Source organism: Centruroides sculpturatus, unplaced genomic scaffold (genome assembly GCF_000671375.1).
Source record: "Centruroides sculpturatus isolate CEXI.00-Female unplaced genomic scaffold, Cexi_2.0 scaffold1911, whole genome shotgun sequence".
NCBI classification, from domain to species: domain Eukaryota; kingdom Metazoa; phylum Arthropoda; class Arachnida; order Scorpiones; family Buthidae; genus Centruroides; species Centruroides sculpturatus.
The window spans coordinates 65,325-86,157 of record NW_019386056.1 but is presented as its reverse complement, the minus strand read 5'-3'; the positions used below and the strand labels follow the sequence as shown (position 1 = coordinate 86,157).

General features: G+C 27.7%; 1 protein-coding gene across 1 annotated transcript; it reads left to right on the top strand.

The window, feature by feature from the left end:
• The first annotated feature begins 907 nt into the window (after window positions 1-907).
• Window positions 908-20,214, top strand: LOC111613358 (folliculin-like). The gene is made up of 11 exons (XM_023354704.1): window positions 908-1,084; window positions 7,550-7,771; window positions 8,520-8,666; window positions 11,096-11,319; window positions 11,810-12,072; window positions 15,111-15,250; window positions 16,944-17,057; window positions 17,129-17,369; window positions 17,445-17,547; window positions 19,595-19,697; window positions 19,767-20,214. The coding sequence occupies exons 2-11, from the start codon at window positions 7,550-7,552 to the stop codon at window positions 19,857-19,859; spliced, it is 1,650 nt and encodes a 549-aa protein (XP_023210472.1). The 5' UTR covers window positions 908-1,084; the 3' UTR covers window positions 19,860-20,214.
• The last annotated feature ends 619 nt before the right edge of the window (window positions 20,215-20,833 follow it).

The following is a 20,833-nucleotide window of genomic DNA, read 5'->3' as shown; positions in this document are numbered from 1 at the left end:
TTTCATTCAGTAAGATTTTGAGAATTCCCAGCAAAGCTGGTAACGAATACATTGAGTTGAGGTTTATAAATTCATTCAGATATTTAGCAGCAGTTTAGATACTCTCTCATCTAATCTAGACCCAGAACAATTAAGGGAATCAAACAAGTATCTTTTTGCTTCTGGTTTAAATACGTTATGCAGAAAACAAGGTTCTAAAATAATTAGAAAAGGTACATATCCGTATGAATACATGGACTCGTTTGAGAGATTTGATGAAATAAGATTACCTTCTATAGAAAAATTTTATTCGTCCTTAACAAAAGAAAGTATAAGCTTGCCTGAGTATGATCATGCTAGAAAAGTCTGGAACAATTTTAAAATAAAAAATCTAGGTGAATGGTATTATTTGTATTTAAAATTGGTTGTTCTGTTATTATCTGATGTATTTGAGAATTTTAGAGATTTATGTTTGTATAAAAGCTATGGCTTAGATCCTGTTTGGTATTTTACACTACACGAGCATTAGCTTGGAATTGTACGTTAAAATATATAGGAGTTCATTTAGAATTATTAACAGATTATGAGAGGTACATGTTTTTTGAGAAAGAATAAGAGGCGATATAGAGGGTTATATGAATTTATATTTATTATATAAATTCATATAACCCTCTATATCACCTAATATACGCCACGCACCGAAAAATTTCTATTTGTTCATGACACGTCTACTAGAGAGATGTCTCGAGAGCAAAATTAGAAAAAAACGCCCCTTATATAAAGGATGGACTTTTACGCAATTTTAATACAAATATTATTTTTATTATTAAGTTACATTTATTGAGATTAATTAATAAATATTCATTTCGATATATAATAATAATAATAATAATAATCCAAAATTAATTTATAAAAATAGAAATGGAGATTTAGGTGTGGCGCCCTCGTGATAAACATGCTATGAAGAAGGCTTTCGATTTAAAACATCTTTAAGTCTGATTTTACATTATAAGAACTAAAAACGGAGTTGAATATTAATTTCAATTAAGAAAGACGTCGTTGGCAATAGAAGAGAAAATAATTTGGATGAAAATTCTGATGAAAAGTAATTATTTACATATATTTAGGTTAATGTATTGCTTTATGGGTATATATAATAATAAACTGTCAAAATAGTTATAGATTTGTAATAGTTTGTAATATATAAATTGCCCGTACTTTAAGTATTCGTATAATTAAAAAGAAATTCTATTAAGTTATATACACTGACCTAATTTTATTGTTAAACAATATTGCGCTATTATCATCATTTAGTCACATGGTATTTGCTTTGCTATCTTACTAACGTGTTAATTGTTTTTATTTTTCACTGTTTCATTCTATTACTTGCAATATGAATTGCGTATTTAAGTTCTTAGATAAATGATTTGTATTCCTTTCCTTATATTTTATATAATTTATATAAAAATTATTCACGAAACAGGAATGTATCGTGAATAAAATAATTTTTTTATTTGTTTGTTGCCCGTTAGTGGCTGAGCAGTTCTGTTCCCCAAATGCTGGGAGTTCGGTCGTGGGTTCGCGGCTGGCCACGTGGAGTTTTCCAGATTTTCTCCAAGTCTGTAATGCCCCAATAGGGGTCGGTTACCCTTAAAAAGACCTCCCGGAAGGCATTCCCCGTAGGCAGATCGCTAGAGTGTTGTGTTGCCGTAACTTAACAAAACAATTCATTGGTTTAGTGTATTTTTTTACTTTTCTTATATTCATGAAGATGTAACCTATGTAGTTTTTAATGTGTTTTTAATAAAATAATGCCATATAATTTTACACGTTTTGAATTCTCTCCCCTACTCCTTTCTATAAATTATAGGATTTGTTCTATGTTTTAATGAAAACTTTAAAATGAATTTTGGACAAAACATGTTTGAAAGTTTTAAAATATAATATGTACAAATTATTTGAAGTTTTTTACACATTTCCAGTTTACTGTTTATATTAAATGAAGATGTTGACAGTGTCTAGTCATTATGTATGTGAGTAAACAAATGTCATTGGTGTATTTGCCACCTAGTCTGGAAGGAGAGTATTTTTCTTCTGAATATCTTCTAATGAAACAATTCTTTAGAACATGTTGAATGTATTGATTGTCATTCTAATAGCAGACTTACTTTATTTATGCTATGTTTTGAAGGGATGTAGCCAGAAATTTCTGTGTGACTCACATTGCTGATCGTTTGCATATCATATGCAATGTGTCATGTGTGTTACTAATTTGCATATCATATACAAATTAGTGACACACATGACAATGCTCAATAAAAAAAAAGGACTGAATAAGAACAAAGTATTAAATTTTATTCTTTGTTGTGCAGGGTTCTTATGCACTTTGAAAGTCAGGAATTTTCATTAGTGCTCAGAAAAAGTCATGAAATGTCAGGAAATTTGTTAAAAATTGTCAAAATGTCAGAGAATTTGCTTCCTTGGCTGGCTTTTTGATTTTTTGCTGACTACAAATTTTTAGAATTTGATGGTTTTGTGGCCTCTCAAATAAAAATTGCTCTCTGCTATATACAAAACATTCATTTGTAGGGATTAAAATTGTTATGGCAATAAATAATAATATTTAATAATAAATCTTCATTCAGCATAACAATTTTTAATAATATAATAAATTTTCTTCATTAAATATTATTGTGTTACTTCATTTTTGAAAATAAATTGCAATAGAATTTACACTATTTAAATTGATGATTTTTTATTTAAGTGTATATACAGTATATATATACTAATATATATATATTAGTATATATATACTGTAATATATATATATATATATATACACACACAATGAAAATAAGCCTAAAATCCTCTATAAAGATTTTTCAACGTCTGCTTTATTTTTGAGATATGTCATACCAAAAAAAGGTACAGTTTTTTTAAATTTTCCACCAAAGTACTAACACTAGAGTTGTAAACTTTTTAAAGTGATTTTGTATTTTTTTTATGCTTCTGTCAACCAATTGAGGTAAGTAAATGTTATTAAGTAGGTCCTGCTGTAATCAACATAAATAAAGCCTTTATGTAATCCACTTTAAGATTTTGATTATTCATCCATTTTACAGTAAAAAAATAATTGAATTTTTCAATGTAAATTTACTTTGAATAACATATCGTTTTTTAATAAAATGAATCAGAATAATCTGCAAGAACTGTTCAAAATGTCATTCGTGGATGCATACACCAAACCAGTGACTTGTGCACAGTGGTATGTATACAGAAAAACAATTTTCAATATTTAAAATAAACCAACATAGGAGTGGAAAGCAAACAATATCTTTTTAGGAAGAGCTTTAAAATTGGTTTTTGACATGATTTTTTATTTTTTGAAGACTATATATCAAAAACAAAATGATTTTGAAAACCTTCATTGAAGATTTTAGACTTATATTGGCTCAAAGTTTAGTTATGTTTGAATTTCCTTTAAATTAAAATTTAAAGGAAATTCAAACATAACTAAACTTTTCCTTTAAATTAAAATTTAAAGGAAATTCAAACATAACTAAACTTTTCCTTTAAATTAAAATTTAAAGGAAATCAAACATGTTCTGAACATGTGGATAGTAATTTAAAATTTTATAAATAAACTTGAAATAATGAAAAAAAAAAAGAAAATTTTTTTAATTTTAAAAATGTCAGCCATTTTAATTATAATGAAAAATAAATTTAGCTTTTCAGATTAGAAATTGAATATAATAGGCCAACATTGTGCATTTGCTGAGTTAATATAAACATTCCTATTATCATACTATAAAACAGAAATACAGATTTTTTTTATGCAGCTTTTTTCATTTTTGTTCATATTTAAAATGTAATTATTTCCTCATTTCTAGCTTATCAAATGTAATATTTGTTTAACTGATGATTTACATTGCTATTTTAATTAGCTTCAGAGTTTATATTTTGATTTATCAGGAATTTGCTATTATCTTCATAAATTTAATTATAATAGTATTTATTTGAAAAATTCAATTTTGCCCTAAAGAGCTGTAATAATAATTTTAAACTTTAAGAACAAACATTTTAAACAAGAAAAAATTAAAAAGTATAATGAAATGCATTATCAGTCATTCCAATTTAAAAGAAGATAGAAGTTACATTTTTTTTTAACAAACATCCTGTAAAATGTTTAAATGTGGTTTCATTTATGATCTGAAAGAGAGAAATTTACTTCAAAATTTCTTGATTATAACACTGTTTATTTAGTGTGTGAATTTATGTTTATAACACTTAAAAGTGTTATAAACATAAATTAACCTTTACTCTAATGAACCAAATTGTTCAGGAATTAAACTATTTTATCTTTCAGTAGAATACAATAAAAAGCAACATTCTTCATAAAGGAGTGTAGCAGTTTATTTAAACAGTTGTAGGATTATTCTTCATCTATAAAATCAAAAACTTTATTATGATAATACAAAATAAATAAATAAGCTATATTCTCAAACCAAAGAACAGTAAAATTAAAAAATAACATATAAGAAAATCTGTAAGGCAAAAACTTATAACTAAAAATAACTTGACATGTTTTTTTCATCAAAGTTTACAATACAGACCATTTTTTATATGTAAATGATTACAAAAACTAAATTCTGTTATTGTGATGTATTGTGATGTATATTATGTATGATATGTGTGATGTATATGTGATGTATTTAATGAATGATATGCATTTAATGAAAACTAGATTTATTTAGATCTAATAAAGGATTAATTTTACAGCTGTTTCATTAACTTGTTATCAACAGTTAATTGATTAAGTTTCGGTTTTAATCAGTTAAACTAAAAATAACTTATGAACATTTAAGAATTTATAAAAACAGGATAAATTCAAACATAATGAAGCTGAGTTCAGTTAAGCTAACTAGATCTTAAAAATACAGTTTTGATATTACAATATAAGTCAGTGGTGATATTTAATTTTGTCATTTCATAAGATTTATTACAGTGATTAAGAGTATGGAAAAGTAATTTGAATAATGGAAAAATTTAATTGAATTAAAATATACAAGATATATGTATTTAATATAATAGTAAAAGAGAAAGAAAATATAATTTGTGGAATACAGTAAAATCTGCTTATCAGTTGCTTAATGTTAGCAAGATCTAAAATATATAAGTTAAATCTGTGTTCACTGGAAGATATGTTAATTGTATGATGATTTTCTAAATACCAAATAAATAGATTTCATAAAAATGTATCACTGCCAAAAGATTTTTATAACTCTATTTTTTGCACTTATTTTATTATGTATTTCGGCTTTAAGTCCTACTTACTGTTTAGACTACAAAAACTAATTACACATTGAATTTTCCAAGTTTTGGCAAAATTGTGATGCTACTGGTGGCTGTTGAATATGACAACTATTCTTGCTGGGAGTATGGCAGTTACTCAGTGAAAAGAATTTTATGATTATGTTCAGTCACCATGTAAGCACATCAACAGTAAGTTAAAAGAGCACTGGTTTCAGTTATAGTTATCATTATCTTCAACCAAATAGGTTAGTCATTTTTAAGCTGTCTTTTCATACTATTAGCTTCAACATATGACTGATAATATGCAATCATTATCAGTCTTAATACAATTGATATAAATCCAATTGACTCTTTAATCATATCTTTCACATTCAAAGGAATGAAGTTTTTGTTTTGTTTTTTCTTTCTTCTAAAGTGTCTTGCACTAATGAGAGAATCTTTATTACATCAATCAATGAATTGCTTTCTCTTTCTATTTCACTAATGTGAGAATGAAACACACTGATCACTGATTGAACATAGTGCAAATACATTTCACTTAAAGGATTTTCAAAGAAGTGCTTTAAAACAGCAGGAGGCTTGTTCTGAGTCAAAAATAATGATCTCAGTGCTGGAAACATATGGGTAATTCTCTGAATTGCTGGGAATAAAGACAACCAACATGTTTTACAATGATAAAGTAACTGTTGGTACTCCACCTCAATGAATTCTCAAAATTCTTTCAGCAATAGGTATACAGTTTATTGAATTGTAGCTATTATGGTGCAATACAACATGGAATGCGAGGGTACCCTCTGCAACACTGACTTTATTATCCATTTATGTGTTAGGCTTGATAAAATATGTTGTTACTATCTCTGATGAATTTGCTCCTCTTACATTTCTGGAATGTTTTTCTGAATTGATGTGGATCTCTAAATCTTTAGCACCATGATTAGCCACTGAAGCATAAGTGCCAGGAGTACCAGTACATATCATACACTCTGTTTCTCATTCCTCTTGACCTTGATGAAAAGACAGAAATCTTTTCTGCAGCTCGTCCAAAAATTGACACTTTCTTTTCAGCATTTTAAAATGAATCTGGGAAAAAAAAAATGCATTTGGCCTACATAAGAAAATTATTAGCAGAAAACTATTTAGTTTATTCAAACTATTTCAGCACTAGTATTTTGTAATAATATTAATACATGCTTTTACCTATCAAATTTAATTTTAAAGACACTTCAGATTAAGGCAGATAACAATATATTTCTTACACGATGGAACATATACACATACTTCAATATTAAAGAAAGATGGAAGCAGAAGCCAAACACAGTTTGCTACAGGCAAAAGTTGATGTAATAGACAGATTAACCAATTTATATAAAAGAGAAAAGCACAAGAATATGCATTAATGTTTTGTTTGCTCTTATGAATCTTAGTAGTTTTCCAAAGATTATAGATTCTATTTCAAGTGTCAAGTTAGAAAACCAAATTTTATGCAGTTACCACATGATGCTGCCTTGTTCAGAGCAATTCTGTAGATCATTTTTTGAAAGGCTGTTGAAGATCTATATCATTTTTGCTTTCACATCTACTTACAAAACTTAGGTTCCTTTGAGCACTAATTTTATCTTGGGAAGAAGTAGAATCCAGGTCTGGTGAATAATGTGGGTGCTCAATAGGTGGTGAAGAAAAAAGGTAAGTTCTGAAATTTGCTTTGGAAGAAAAACAACCTTCTTCATCAATACAATAGGTGTTCTCTTCATACAAGATCTCAACAGGTCCAACACTAATTTCACAGACTTTAAAAACTCTGGAAGTGGTTAGCTGATAAGTGAGAAAGGATAAGCCATCCACTTCACTTAACATTATCTGATTATTATCTGTTTAGAATCATTCAGAATCATTTAGCCAAAAAAACATGGTTACTGTAGATGAAGTTAGCACTGCTTTGAGTTTTTAAATCTAAATTATAAAAATTTTATAGACAAAATATTGAAAATTTAGCAGCTCAAAGGAAACACACAGGCATTAGTGGAAAATATATAATTGATAAAACAACTTTATAACAAGTTTTCATTTATTAGTTTTGAAAGTACAGAAAAACTACTTTACTTATGGAGTGATCTGATTATATGAAGTTAATTATATGTATACATTTTTTATATTTTTAAAATATAATTCTTTGATATTTAAATTTATAATTAACTGTAGATAAATTTAAATTTTTGAATTACTGGCATTTATAATTAAATTTGTCAATATATTACAGATGAATGCAGTAGTTGCTCTTTGTCATTTTTGTGAGCTTCATGGACCAAGTATTTTATTTTGTACCCAGTCTTTTCATGACTCAGAAGGACCATGGCCTATTAAAGAAAATAATGAAAATCCACTTCCAAAAAAATCTTGGTATGGTCCCCCAGAATCTTTACAGAGATCAAATTCTATATCTGGAGAAATCTCTGGAGACAAAGCGCCTGATACTTGTGAAGTGAGTTTTGATTATTTCTTAATTCATCAAAATTTAAATATTTTTTCTGTATAATATTAATTATATGATCTTTTTTCTATATGAAAATCCATTGTTCGTAAGAAAAAATCATTTCACTTTCTCAATGAACAGAGCTATACTGCAGCCAATTTTATGACTTTAACACAAAACTCAGAGTTTCTGTTAATAGTCAGCAGTCACTATAGTTAAAAATAACTTGACACACAGTTTACAAAACTATTCTGACATGTGTGATGTTTGATCACCCTGTATAATTCTATATCAAATAGCAACATATAAGAATTGAAGATAATTTTCTTGAACAATGATGATAATACTTTTATATATTTATTTTATTTTAAATTGAATCTATGATTGCTTGATGGATGTTTCAATGATTCATTTTAGTCATCAGTTCTAGTTAAAAATAATATAAATAAAATGCATGTAAATACATAACTAGCTGTTTTCAGCATAAATTGACAGTGTACTTTTCAGGATATGTTGCAAATTAATTGGTACTCCCAATTAAACTAATTTCTATGTAAAAGTTTTACTTACAGGATTTACGTTTATATTAGAAAGTTACTTTAAAAATTGTTTATTTTTATCCTGTAATAAAAATGAATGCTTTTTTAATAATAATGAATTATTGAAACTATCTGGACATTATAGCTAATTGACAATTAACAATTGGAATCAATAAAACGGTAATTTATGTATATTTTTACTTTAAAATTTTTCTTAGGGATGTACTTCAATGACTGGAAATCAAAAAGGTTTTATTAGTAATGATCATGAAGCTAGAGTTAGTTATATCAGTGGACAACATCCACTTCATCCAGAAGTGTTCAGTATGGTTAGACATGCCTGTGTTAGAAGCTTAAGTTGTGAGGTAATTTTTTTATTTAATAAAATATGTAAATTTTTATTTTATATTTTAGTTTTTTAAATGTAGATTTAAATTTAAAGTATATAAATCTAATGACTTTATAATCAAATATAATATTTTAAAAAATCTATAGAAATTTTGATTTATTTAGTATATTGTAATAAGATAAAATTATTATTGGTATGTTTTGTCTCCCAGGTTGGTCTTTTGGATTACCCTGTATTAAGGATGATCCAAAAGACAACAAACATTTAAAAAAAATCTATATTCATTAAATTTTTAACATATGGTAACGAGATTAGCATGGAAATCATAGAATCACAAAGGGATTTCCGATTTTTCAGCAAGGTGTCAAAATTAGTTTCAATTATGTCCACCAGGAGATGCTTTGATCTGTAAAATCACCAAGAACTGCATTATAGAAAATGTTCAATGTCAAACACAGCCTGAAGACAATTTTATGGACAGCATTTCAGGACACCTGCAAGATGGCATCCATGGTAAAGGGCCACCTGGTGGACATAATTGAAACTAATTTTGACATCTTTCTGGAAGAAACCTCCATGATTCTATGCATTTCCATGCTAACCTTATTACTGTACCGTACATCAAAAAATTCACTGAAATATCAACTATTTAAATGTCTGCTGATTTTTGTACCCTGTATTTATGACTTTCAGATCTTCTAAAGTCAGCTAATTATAGTTTGATTTATCTGTCTTATTTAGTGTGCCAACATTTTCTTTAGTGAATTCTGTTAACAGATTTTAAAAAATTATTGTTTATCTGCATTCATTATTTATCCAAAAATGTAAAATGTTTTACTTGCAGACCATTGTGTGAAGTGAGTATTTAGGGTTTGATTTGACAATTGACTATGTGACTAATCACTATTTAGTAAATTATAGGAATAACACGATGAAATATATTTGAAAATTAAAAGAAAGATTAACATAGTTAATGTAATTGTTGAATGTAAAAATGGATATAGAAATTCTAGGATTTGATCAGTTCTTTAAACATTTTGATCTGATCTGAACATTTCTAATTATCTCACAAGTTATCTCACAAGTGAGCATTTCTAATTATGAAATGTTCAATTATGAGGTAACTTGCAAAGAAAAATGAAATATATGATTTTGTTACATGTTGTATTTATTAATAAAGTATATTTGATATACGATTGAATAATTGTTTTTCTAATTATATTTAACACTTTTTTTAACTTTATATGAATAACTAACTACAGTATACTTTTGTGCATTTAGAACAGTGATTCCCAACCGGGGTACACAAAGAAAAATTAATAATGGTGGTTGTAGCATAAGAATATTTGAATTCTGCGTTGAGTCCTCTGGCAACATTATATAACTTGAATTCAACAAATTGATTTTCTGAGTTTTAAATGCATATATATATAGTTTATTATTAGTTTTTTTTTATTAACCAACTTTGAAGGGCAATGGTATGGTAAGTAGAAAAGTAGATAAAACACCAAATACTAAACATATGTACCTATACAGATAACCTTTTAATCTTTATCAATTTGGTGGCCTTGTGTGCATTCCTTGCCACATCACTGTTATTTATTTACCATTGCAACAAGTTTAAAATGCAACTATATAAAGTACAAACATTTTTTTCTAATATAAGGAGTACAATTTAGAGAAATGGACTGCCAAGGGGTACACAAGTCAGAAAAAGTTGGGAATTGCTGATATAGAGAAACAACTTCATATAGTTTGTTAACGTGGTTTTAGAAAAATTGAAGTGAGAACTGGAGGATTTTATCTACATTTTCTTTCACTTTAATCTGTTGTTTGGACAATCATCTTTCTGTTAAAAAGTTTTGTCATTTTATGAGCAGTAGAGGTCAGGTTTTTGGTATGAAAATTTGGTTCTTATCTGCAAAAGTAGGCAAAACTGTAAACTTCAAATTCTTCTGTAAAATTGTTGCTAATTCAGATGGATCCCTCTAGTTCTCGCCCGATGAAATGTTTTTCAATCTTAATGTTTTAAAAATTGCATATTTATTTTACTATAATACAGTAGAGCATCAATTATCTAAAACAATTTGGGACTGGGGTTGTTCGGATAACCGATCATTTACGAAAAATATATTAAACACAAAACTTACTGTATATAATTTGTATCACACATCTTACAAATACCTACCTTACATAATATAGTAAATTAAAGTAGGCCTACAGTTTAGGTTGGCAGGGAGGGGGAAGAGTGCTGCAACGCCACAGCACTAGCAGAAATTTGAATTTGCTGACTGGAACGCTTTTGGTTAACCAATGTTTCGGTTGATCGGTATTCGGATAATCGATGCTCTACTGTATTAACAATTTTGATGAAACTTTCATATAGTAGTATTTTACAAAGTATCTCATTTAATTATTTACACACAAATTCTGATCAAAACTTAGGTGTGCCCTGGAATGGAAGGTCCTATATTTTTTGGAGATAATCGTCGAGGTCATGTATTAAGTCATACATTTTTTATGAAAGACAGTCAAGCTAGAGGTTTTCAAAGATGGTTTAGTATGATAGTTGTGATGATGGACAAAACATTTTTGTTAAATTCATGGCAATTTTTGGTGAAAAATTTCCAAAATTTTATTAAAGAGTTGCAAGATAAAGCTAAAAAGGTATTTTAAAGTATTTATGTATTTAAATATGTTTCTTTAAATTTATAGTGATGTGTTATATAGTAGAATTAAATTATTGTTTAATTAAACTTAAATTTGGTTCTTGTTAGTCTCTAAATCTGAATGATTATATTTTTATTTACTCATATTTGATTGATAGGTTTATTTTTATAGTTTCATATTAGCCAAGTATATTAATTTATAATACATTATATAAATTAAAAAATATAAAACTATTTGAAATTAATGAAATTAGAAAAATATTTTCAAATTANTTAACTAGTGATGCCACGAATAGTGATTTTGCCGTTTACCGAATACCGAACATTCGGCTACGCTCTTGGCCGAAGCGCCGAATATTCGGCGGCCGAATGTTCGGCAAAATATGTGTACATTTCGCGGGTGATATGTTACGACCTGATACATTATGGTGGGTGCGGTAGCGACACTGCGGGCACATTTGTTTTATTTGCGAGTAGATCATGTCACAACATGCATTATGGAGCAGTCAGAAAGTTCACAGAGGGCTTTAAGGTTTAATCGATTTACTAGAGTTACTACACCTAATAATTTCCGTCGGCAGAGGGGCAACGCCAAGGGACGTTCTTTGACAGAATTGACTAATGATAAAAATATATTTAGTATCTTACACTTGTGGTTTACGTGGATTCTGCAAGCTGGAGCTAGTCGTTTGAGTGAAAGATTAGTTGAAGGTCTTCCAAGTGAAGATACTATTATTCAATTGGAAAAGGAAGGTAATAATTTACATTTATATTCCTTTCCGTTGTTTTAAATTACCTTATGACAATATTAATATGATATATAGTGAAACCTTGCTTAACGAGTGACGAGAAGAGGGAAAGTCCCAGAGTAAGTGCATACTTCATCAGTATGTGTTTAGCACTCGTTTCGCTAGCATCTTAATGTCGCTTGTGATCACATATTTTTCTAAACTTGTGTTCACACATCAACAACCATAGCCGTCTTATATAATTATAAAATAAACACGCCAAACAATATGCCAAATTCTTGGGCTACATAACAGCTATAATTAAATATTAGAAATTAATTAATTTGATTAGAGGTAGGCAACATAACTGCCCACATCTTGTATTAAATTTAAAGGCCAATTCCAAATTAAATTTTAAAAATGTCTAAATTAAAAATTAATTATTTATAATTATTAAAATTAATATGAGATGGAAGCATAATTGTCTACCTCTAGTCAAATTAATTAATTTGTAATATTTAATTACAAATTAAATATTACAAATTAATATTTTTGTAATATTCATAATTGGCCTTTACATAGCCCAAGAATTTGGCATATTGTTTGGCATGTTTATTGGACATATTAGCTCTGATTTTTTTTTTTTTCCTGCAAATTGAATTTGCATTCCAGGATGGTTCATTCTGCACTAGAAGAAAAGATGATGATGATTCATGCTCCTTAATCATGTATATTGTATAATTTTCTTGGAATAAACATTATACATAAAATATTTGAGTATTTTTTTGGCATGGAGTGCATTATCATATTTTACATTAATTTATATGGGAAAAATTGTTTTGCCTAATGAGTGTTTTGCATTAGGAGTAAGATTCTGGAACAAATTACACTCGTTAAGTGAGGTTTCACTGTATTATTTTTTCAATTGGTTTTAATTGAAACTCTTATTAGAAGTAAGACTTAATTATGATATTTTTGATCTTAAATAAATTAAAGCAACATTGATGCAAAGATATTACTTAAACAATGATTGGTTATGTTTATATTAATTTCTTGTACTACATAATATTTATTTTATCATCATTAGGAATTGTTGAGCATGAATAATCTAATCATTGTTAAAAATAAAGTGAAAATTTTTAAAATTTAAATTTAGGAATTAATAGAATATTCAATTTCTATTATCATCTCAACAGAATTAAAGACCAGAATCCATAAAATTTATTTTTTGATCAGTTTCAAGACATAATTAAGAATTTTTTAAAAATTTATAAATAAATTTTTTTTTAAATAATTGATTTTATAAAATCAAATAAATACTTTTAGAAACAATCTAGACTAATTCATAATAAAATATAATTAAGCAGTTCATCTTTTGATATGATTCATTCTAATATATAGAATATATTCTCACTGACATTCCAATTGCTTAACGCCTTCAAATTTCATCAAAGTCTGTTTAATTTAATGTAGACTGATATTTGATTGCCTTTCAATGGTTCTCTTCAGATAAATTCAACCAAAACAATATTTAAAAATAGCTTTGATATTGTAATTGCTTCAAATAATATCCAACAATTATAGAAAACAAACAGAAATGAAAAAAAAAAAATCTGAGAGAACCAAAGAACATATTAGGCATACAAATTACAAGAGATAAGAAAAATCAAACATTAAGTATTGATCAACAAGAATTAATAAAAGATTTTAATCAATCATGGAATGTAATGGAAGAGGGCAAATTGATTCTTACCCCAATAGAAGAAAACCAAACTTAAATGCATAGAAAAATGATAGTGATGAAGATTGTCAATACGTAATTGAAGTTTAATGTTTTTGGTTCAGGAAATGAGACCAAATATCTCATATGCAACTCCTTTCTTGATATTGATTTAATAATAATCAGAGACAAGAACAGTGGAAAGTAAAGATTCCACGAATAGTGATTTTACCGAATACCGAACATTCGGCTACGCTCTTGGCCGAAGCGCCGAATATTCGGCGGCCGAATGTTCGGCAAAATATGTGTACATTTCGCGGGTGATATGTTACGACCTGATACATTATGGTGGGTGCGGTGGCGACACTGCGGGCACATTTGTTTTATTTGCGAGTAGATCATGTCACAACATGCATTATTTGTTCATTGTTACATCAAATTGCGTTACTAATTATTACTAAAAAATATCACTATATCACTTTAGTATATGAAAACTGTTCGCCTAGATCGGAAGGCAGACCTTTACAAGTAGTGGTCGGCAAACGCAAAACAGTATCCAAGCCTGACAGAATTCGCTAAGATTTATCTATCATCTCCCAGCAGTAGTGTATAATATAGTGAGAGGCTATTTTCAGAAGCAGGTATAGTTTATGAGGAAAAGCGCAATCGTTTGCTATCAACAAATGCTGAAAAAATTGTTTTCATTCATTGCAACTTATCATTGATAGATTTTAAGTATTAAATGTAATAATTTATGATTAAAATAAATACGTTTTTGAGTAATATGTGCGGTTTTTTTTCATGATTTGGTATTCGGTATTCGGCCGAATGTTGCGTACTATTCGGCTGAATACCGAATATTAAAAAAAGTAGCCGAATACCGAATAGTAGCCGAATATTCGTGGCATCTCTAGTGGAAAGTCTTGAAAATAATTCTGGACTATTTGAAAGAAAATGGAGAAACCATGTTTTCAAAGATTTCTTAGATGCTGATTTGAATTCAAACATAGTAGAAAATCAGAGAATGGATACATTTTGGATATCTCCTTGCTGGTCCATAATATGGAATAAGATCTTCTTAGGGCTTAGTTTTTGAAAAATGTAAATGATAATGATAGCAACTGTAGTTTTATCAAGTAGTTTTTATATCAATATAAAAGTTTTACAGAATATATTTTGCAATATTTAAGTAAGTTTTAGGCCAAAAAACAGTTTTCTATATGTTGTAAAATGTTAGGAAATACAGTATATATTAGTTTCAAATTAAGAAAATGTTTATTAACTGTAAAATGATATAATTTCTTTGATTTTTCTAATTTTAAATGAGAATATTTTAATTTTAGAGACTGAAGATGGTTTTATAAGAATATGCACTAATAAAGATACTGATGAGATTAAAACAAAATTTAATAACTTGACAATGGAAGATGATCAAGATTCTTCTAAAGATCCAAGAATAGAATCATTAAGAGAATTATTTAATGTAAGTAATTTATGTATTAAAACTACATCTTATTTTTTTTTTGTTAAACAAAAATTGTATTAATAAATAACAGTTTTAATAAATTAGTTTTTATTTACTTTTGGATAGAAAATATATCCAAAAAAATATAAATGTTCTTTTATATTCGACATCAGTAAGTTGCTAAATTTTATTTTTACTGAATGATATAATAATAAGAAATACTACTTTTAATTTGTTTTCTTAGATTGTATCAAAATAATTTAATTAAGATGAATATTGAATTAATTCATCTTAGCTAAGATCCATACAAATAAAACATTTGAGAATTTGTTTTTGATTAAAGAATTGAGTTTTTTATATAAAAAACATTTTTGAAAACTGACTTCATCTTCAGTTTCCTATTCAAATAGGTAGAATAGAAAAGAAAGTTTTAAACAGTAGAATAAAATAAAGCATTTTAAAAATGTATGTTTAATCTTATTAAAAATTCTCTAATGAACTTTAATGAATAAAAGCAGAAAGACTATGAAACATCATTAAAGAATGAAATTAGACTATGACACCAAATTAATTATACATTAAATAATTAAACAATATAAACAATAACTAGAGATGATGCTGATCCAATACTGATATATTGGCATATCAGAATTTTCTTGATATTGAAATCTGTTTGTTTTATGAACCAATGTTCTGGTTTCTTTGTGTTTTGATAGTCACAATCAAGAATAAAGAGAGGGATTGGAACATTGATTTGTGAAATGAACTGATAACAATACATTGACAGTATAGACTGATGTATTGGTTATATCTCTAACAATAACCTAGCTCAATTATCTAATATCCGAATTGCTACCAAGCTGAATTTACTTTTATTATTATTATTATTATTTATTTATGACTTTCTACTCTTTGGGCACTAAGAGGGCCTTTTTCTATGACCATTGTGGTTTGGCCAGATCTGCAATGGGGCAACTGGGTGGTGAGGGACTTGACATATCTGGGACAGATCACTGTAGAATTTTTCAAGCAGTTGCTCATACAGATTTGATCTGGGGTGGTAAGCTGACACCTTAATTGCCTCAGCCATCCAGCCAACAGAGAATTTATCAACAGATAAGATTGCAGTGTTTTGAAGTTGCTAAGAAGTTGATATTTATATCCAAGAAGCATTCCCTTGACATGTCTTTTATTAGTTTTAATTTTGTCCCAGATGCTCTGTGTTTTGTCTGTAATTATAAATTTTGTTAGTATGTTTTATATAAAATATAAATAGTAGATAAGTTTTGATATTTTACTTCTAATAGTTCATTTTTTGTTAAATCATTTTGTAAGTACTAACTGAATATTGCTTTCATCACAATTTTATTAAAATATATTTTGGAACATCAGTTTTTATACTTTAAACTTCATTTTCTTATATTTAGATTTAAAAGATTTTATAAATAGCGTATTTTTTTTATAATCTAAAAAAATCTATTGAAAGTATTAGATTCCTATAGTATTAGATATAACTATAGGAAAATTTGATTTTTTTTTTACCTATTTATGTGGTTGATTAGTTTTCTTTTTTACAAATAAAAATATTAGGTTTCTTTATCAAACAGAATGCATATATATATTGTTATTACTTACGTATTTTTTTTAATTTTTTATTTAAAAATATTAAAATTTGATACTTAATTTTTAACATGAAATTTTTCATTTTTAGTTTTTAGGAAAAGAAAAATTCCGTAGTCTAGCTCATCATGTTTTGATTGGAAATCAGATTATAATGAGAGGAAACTTTCCAGAACTAATGAAATCATTTATTTTATGTATAAAGGTAAAAATATTAATTACTTTTAATAAAATTAACTCAATTAGAAATAGTAATTAAATTTTTTATATATTTAGGAAATTCTGCCTCGGGGATGTTATCATCCTATTTTTGATTCTCCTCAATACGAAGATTCGTGGAAATGCAACTTTCTCAGTCTTCAGCCAGATGTTGTTATTCCTTCTCATGTAATGGGTTCTGAACTATATTTAATAGTTGATTTTAGAAGTAAAGAAGAGACATTAAACAGAAGTGGAAACATTCCACTATTAAATTTTTGTTGTTCTCTCTTTTCAAATGCAAAACTACCAGAAAAAAGTAAGTACACTTCAACAATAATTAAATTGATAAAGATTTAAACATAATTATATATATATATATTTTTTAAAATAGTTCCTCATGTTTTGAGTGAAATAGAAAGAATTATTCAAGATCAGTTATTATCGGATTCAGCTGTATTGGCTTTTCTTGTTGCCCTAAAAGAAGAATGGATGAAGTAAATATATATACATATTAATTTTTAATACCCAAACTTTTATGTAGGTAATGCTTACATTCCTGTCAGTTTTTAAGAATATTAAGATAAATTAAACAATGATTGGAATAAGAACACTTTTTGTTGGTATAATGGGGTGGCCAAATCTTGTTATAGGAGTATGCAAGAGCTGCATCCTCTATTGGAATGGTATTTTATATACATATACTTAAAACATTATAGTTAGTACTATTCTGTAATAAATGTCACTGCTATGTTAGGTTAAGAATAAGTATGTTGGGTAGGTGTATAAGAAAGGTTATGTAAAAAAAAACTGGAAAATTTGTTATGTATTTAGATAAAAAGAAAAGAAATGAATGTACAATGTCAGTTTTACTCTTCCATTATTTACTAGTAAAACATTTTTCAGTTTGTAATTTGGACACTATTTAAAATTTGGTTTAACTTTCTGTTTAAGATTATTTGTATAAAAATACAAGTTGTGAGTTAAACTTAGTCCATATGTACACTACTCTAAATAATTATCAGCAAACCTACAAAAGTATTACATATGTGAAATTTGAAGTTCATATAATTTTATAAAAGAAGTTAATCCTTTAATTTTATAATAAATTCCTTTAACTAGAGGAATTTGAACCTACAGAAACGAAATATAAAGTGCATGAGAAGTTTATAACTCTTTCTATTTAACTATAAACATTCTCACGATCAACCCGTATATAGTTTACAATTACCGGCAAAATTCGTCATAATGTTGTCATTCTAATACTAACTTTAACCCCACACCTGGTCACCTGACGAATTTTCCCACCACAAAACGTATAAAAGCCCTCCTCCTTCCCCTCTCGGGGGAGTCGCCAATCGAACGAACGACGACCAAGACGGACATTAACTTCCCTTATATCTACTGTACGACCTTAATTGGAAGACCTGGAACTGCACCGCGCACCGCCTTTAGGAACAATTAAAGCCAGAATATCCATCCGATATTATCTCAGGTATGAAATATTATTGTGAACTCTCTCTCTCATCTGCGAAGTCGAAGGAGTTTTGTAAATTTTTATTTAGTTAGCAAGTTAAATAAACTGTTGTTTTGTTTTTAAATGGTGGCGTTACTTGACTTTGCCAACGTCTTATCATCGACCCCTTTGACTCTCCTCCACTCGTGTAACACGTAACTGAACGAAATGCCATCCTTGACAAGAAAGTAGGTCACCGACCTGTGGCCGGAAGGAGAGGACTTCCCAACCTCCCAGGCGGCTCACACATATATGTAAGAAGTGCCAAGTTTATAAAATAAAATTGTATAATTATGAAGTTGCAATAAGAATCAAGAAAGACACACTTGCCTTAATTAAGGGCAAAATGTAAAAGTGATGATAAATTGATCATTTTACAATATATACTTGGATAGTTTACATTATTTTAATGAAATTGTTCAGTTTTATAGATATAATTGAAACTTTTCTGCAACTGTGATGATGTCATAATTCTATTTTTCTGTTTCTAATTATGTAGTTTATCCTTCAATATATTTAATTAAAATCAACAAAAGTTTTGCCTCATCTCTTGTTGTTTCAGCTTTAGGAAAAAGTTGGTAGTATAAATTTAAGTGTTTTAAAAAGCATTCTTTTTCTGAGATTTTGTAGATTAAATGGACTAATGATTAATATTAATAGAAAAAAATCTTACTTCTAGAACCTATTTCCAGTGACGAATATTAATCTATTAGCTATATTATAACATAGTTTATGTCTTAATTATGATTTAAAATTTTTCTGTGAGGATATTGCAATTTTATGCAGGTTTTTTCTACTGTGTTCCTCATATACATTTTATTTTTATCATTTCTTTTAGAAGAAATGAGAAACATATATTAAAGGAAAAATATTTTGAAGTGTTTTAAATATTAATTGTAGCATTTTTCTCAAATCTCTTCTTTTCCTGCATTAATTAAAACAAACCCCCTAGAATGCTAGAATATTAACCAGAATTTTTTCTATTTTAGATAAACTTAATATAAAGTAGTAAAATTTGTTTTTTGTAGCAAGGTGAAAGTATTATTTGCCTTTTCAAGAGCCGGACAAAGAACTCAAGAAGAAACTAATAAACTTTTACAAGTTTTGGGAGCTCAAGAGCATGATAAACAGGTAAGACAAACATAAAAGCATTATTTATTTTGAATTTTTCAAAATTTTAATATTAAACATACATTCCAGCTATTAAAATTTTGGATGACTGGTTTAAGTATGCAATACAAAACCCACGTCTTGTCAACATCCATTCAACAAGGCTCTGTTCAGCAAGCATAATAATAGAGATTATAATGGAGTATTTATTTATTATGTGAAAAATTAATTTTTACTTACATAAATTTGTAATATAATAACAATATAACAATAATTAATTGTAAATTATGTATATAAATAAGAACGTTTGTTTGCTATGCATTCTTAGGCCGTTCAACCAATTGCTACAAAATTCGGCAGTTATATTTACACACTTCTAACTTAGATAATGTCACACATCCCACCCAAAAATATGTATTGAATTTCTGTAAATTAATTTAATTTGTTGACTTACATGTAGCACCATCTATTGGCAAAAAATTTAAAATCATAAGCTAAATATAATTCTTACAAAAAAGGATAATTTTTAAAATATATACAGTAGAACCTCGATTATCCGGACTAATTGGGGATGAAAGTAGTCCGGGTAACCGAAAAAAATAATAATTGATAGTGAAAGACATGTACTGTACATACAGTATGAATAATTTTTATTTGTCTAGATTTACATATACTGTAGTGTCAATATTAAATTATTTTTTATTAAGAAATTCAATTATTGATTTTTTTTTAAAGCTAGCTGTTCTTTTTGAAGCTGCTAAATCACAAATACTTTTAAGACATATAAGTTGTCTTCTATGTCTTAAAAGCCGCCTTGGCTCTCAAACCATTTCATAGCGACATCTAAACACTGAAAAGCTTCAGAATGTGTAGGACCAATATCTCTTACTTTGCAAATCTCTTCTCCATCTTCTCAATCTTGTTCATCTCAGGCAGATATTTCTTTAATTATTTTCTCATTGTTCAAAATTTGGAATCCAGGATTGTTTACATCGCAGTTTAACCACTTGGTTACATCTTCTTCGTCACATTCAGCACTAAAATACATATTGAAATTTGTGCTATTGCTTCTGCAATGTCTCCTATACCACTTTCTACTGTGTTACTGGAATTTTCTAATGGTCTTTTCAAAATTTTGTGGTGAGACATTGTTGGAA

Coding starts and splice junctions, on each gene's coding strand:
- LOC111613358 (XM_023354704.1), top strand. CDS start 7,550: ATGAATGCAGTAGTTGCTCTTTGTCATTTTTGTGAGCTTCATGGACCA. Junction 7,772..8,519: donor AAGCGCCTGATACTTGTGAA/GTGAGTTTTGAT, acceptor AATTTTTCTTAG/GGATGTACTTCAATGACTGG. Junction 8,667..11,095: donor TTAGAAGCTTAAGTTGTGAG/GTAATTTTTTTA, acceptor ATCAAAACTTAG/GTGTGCCCTGGAATGGAAGG.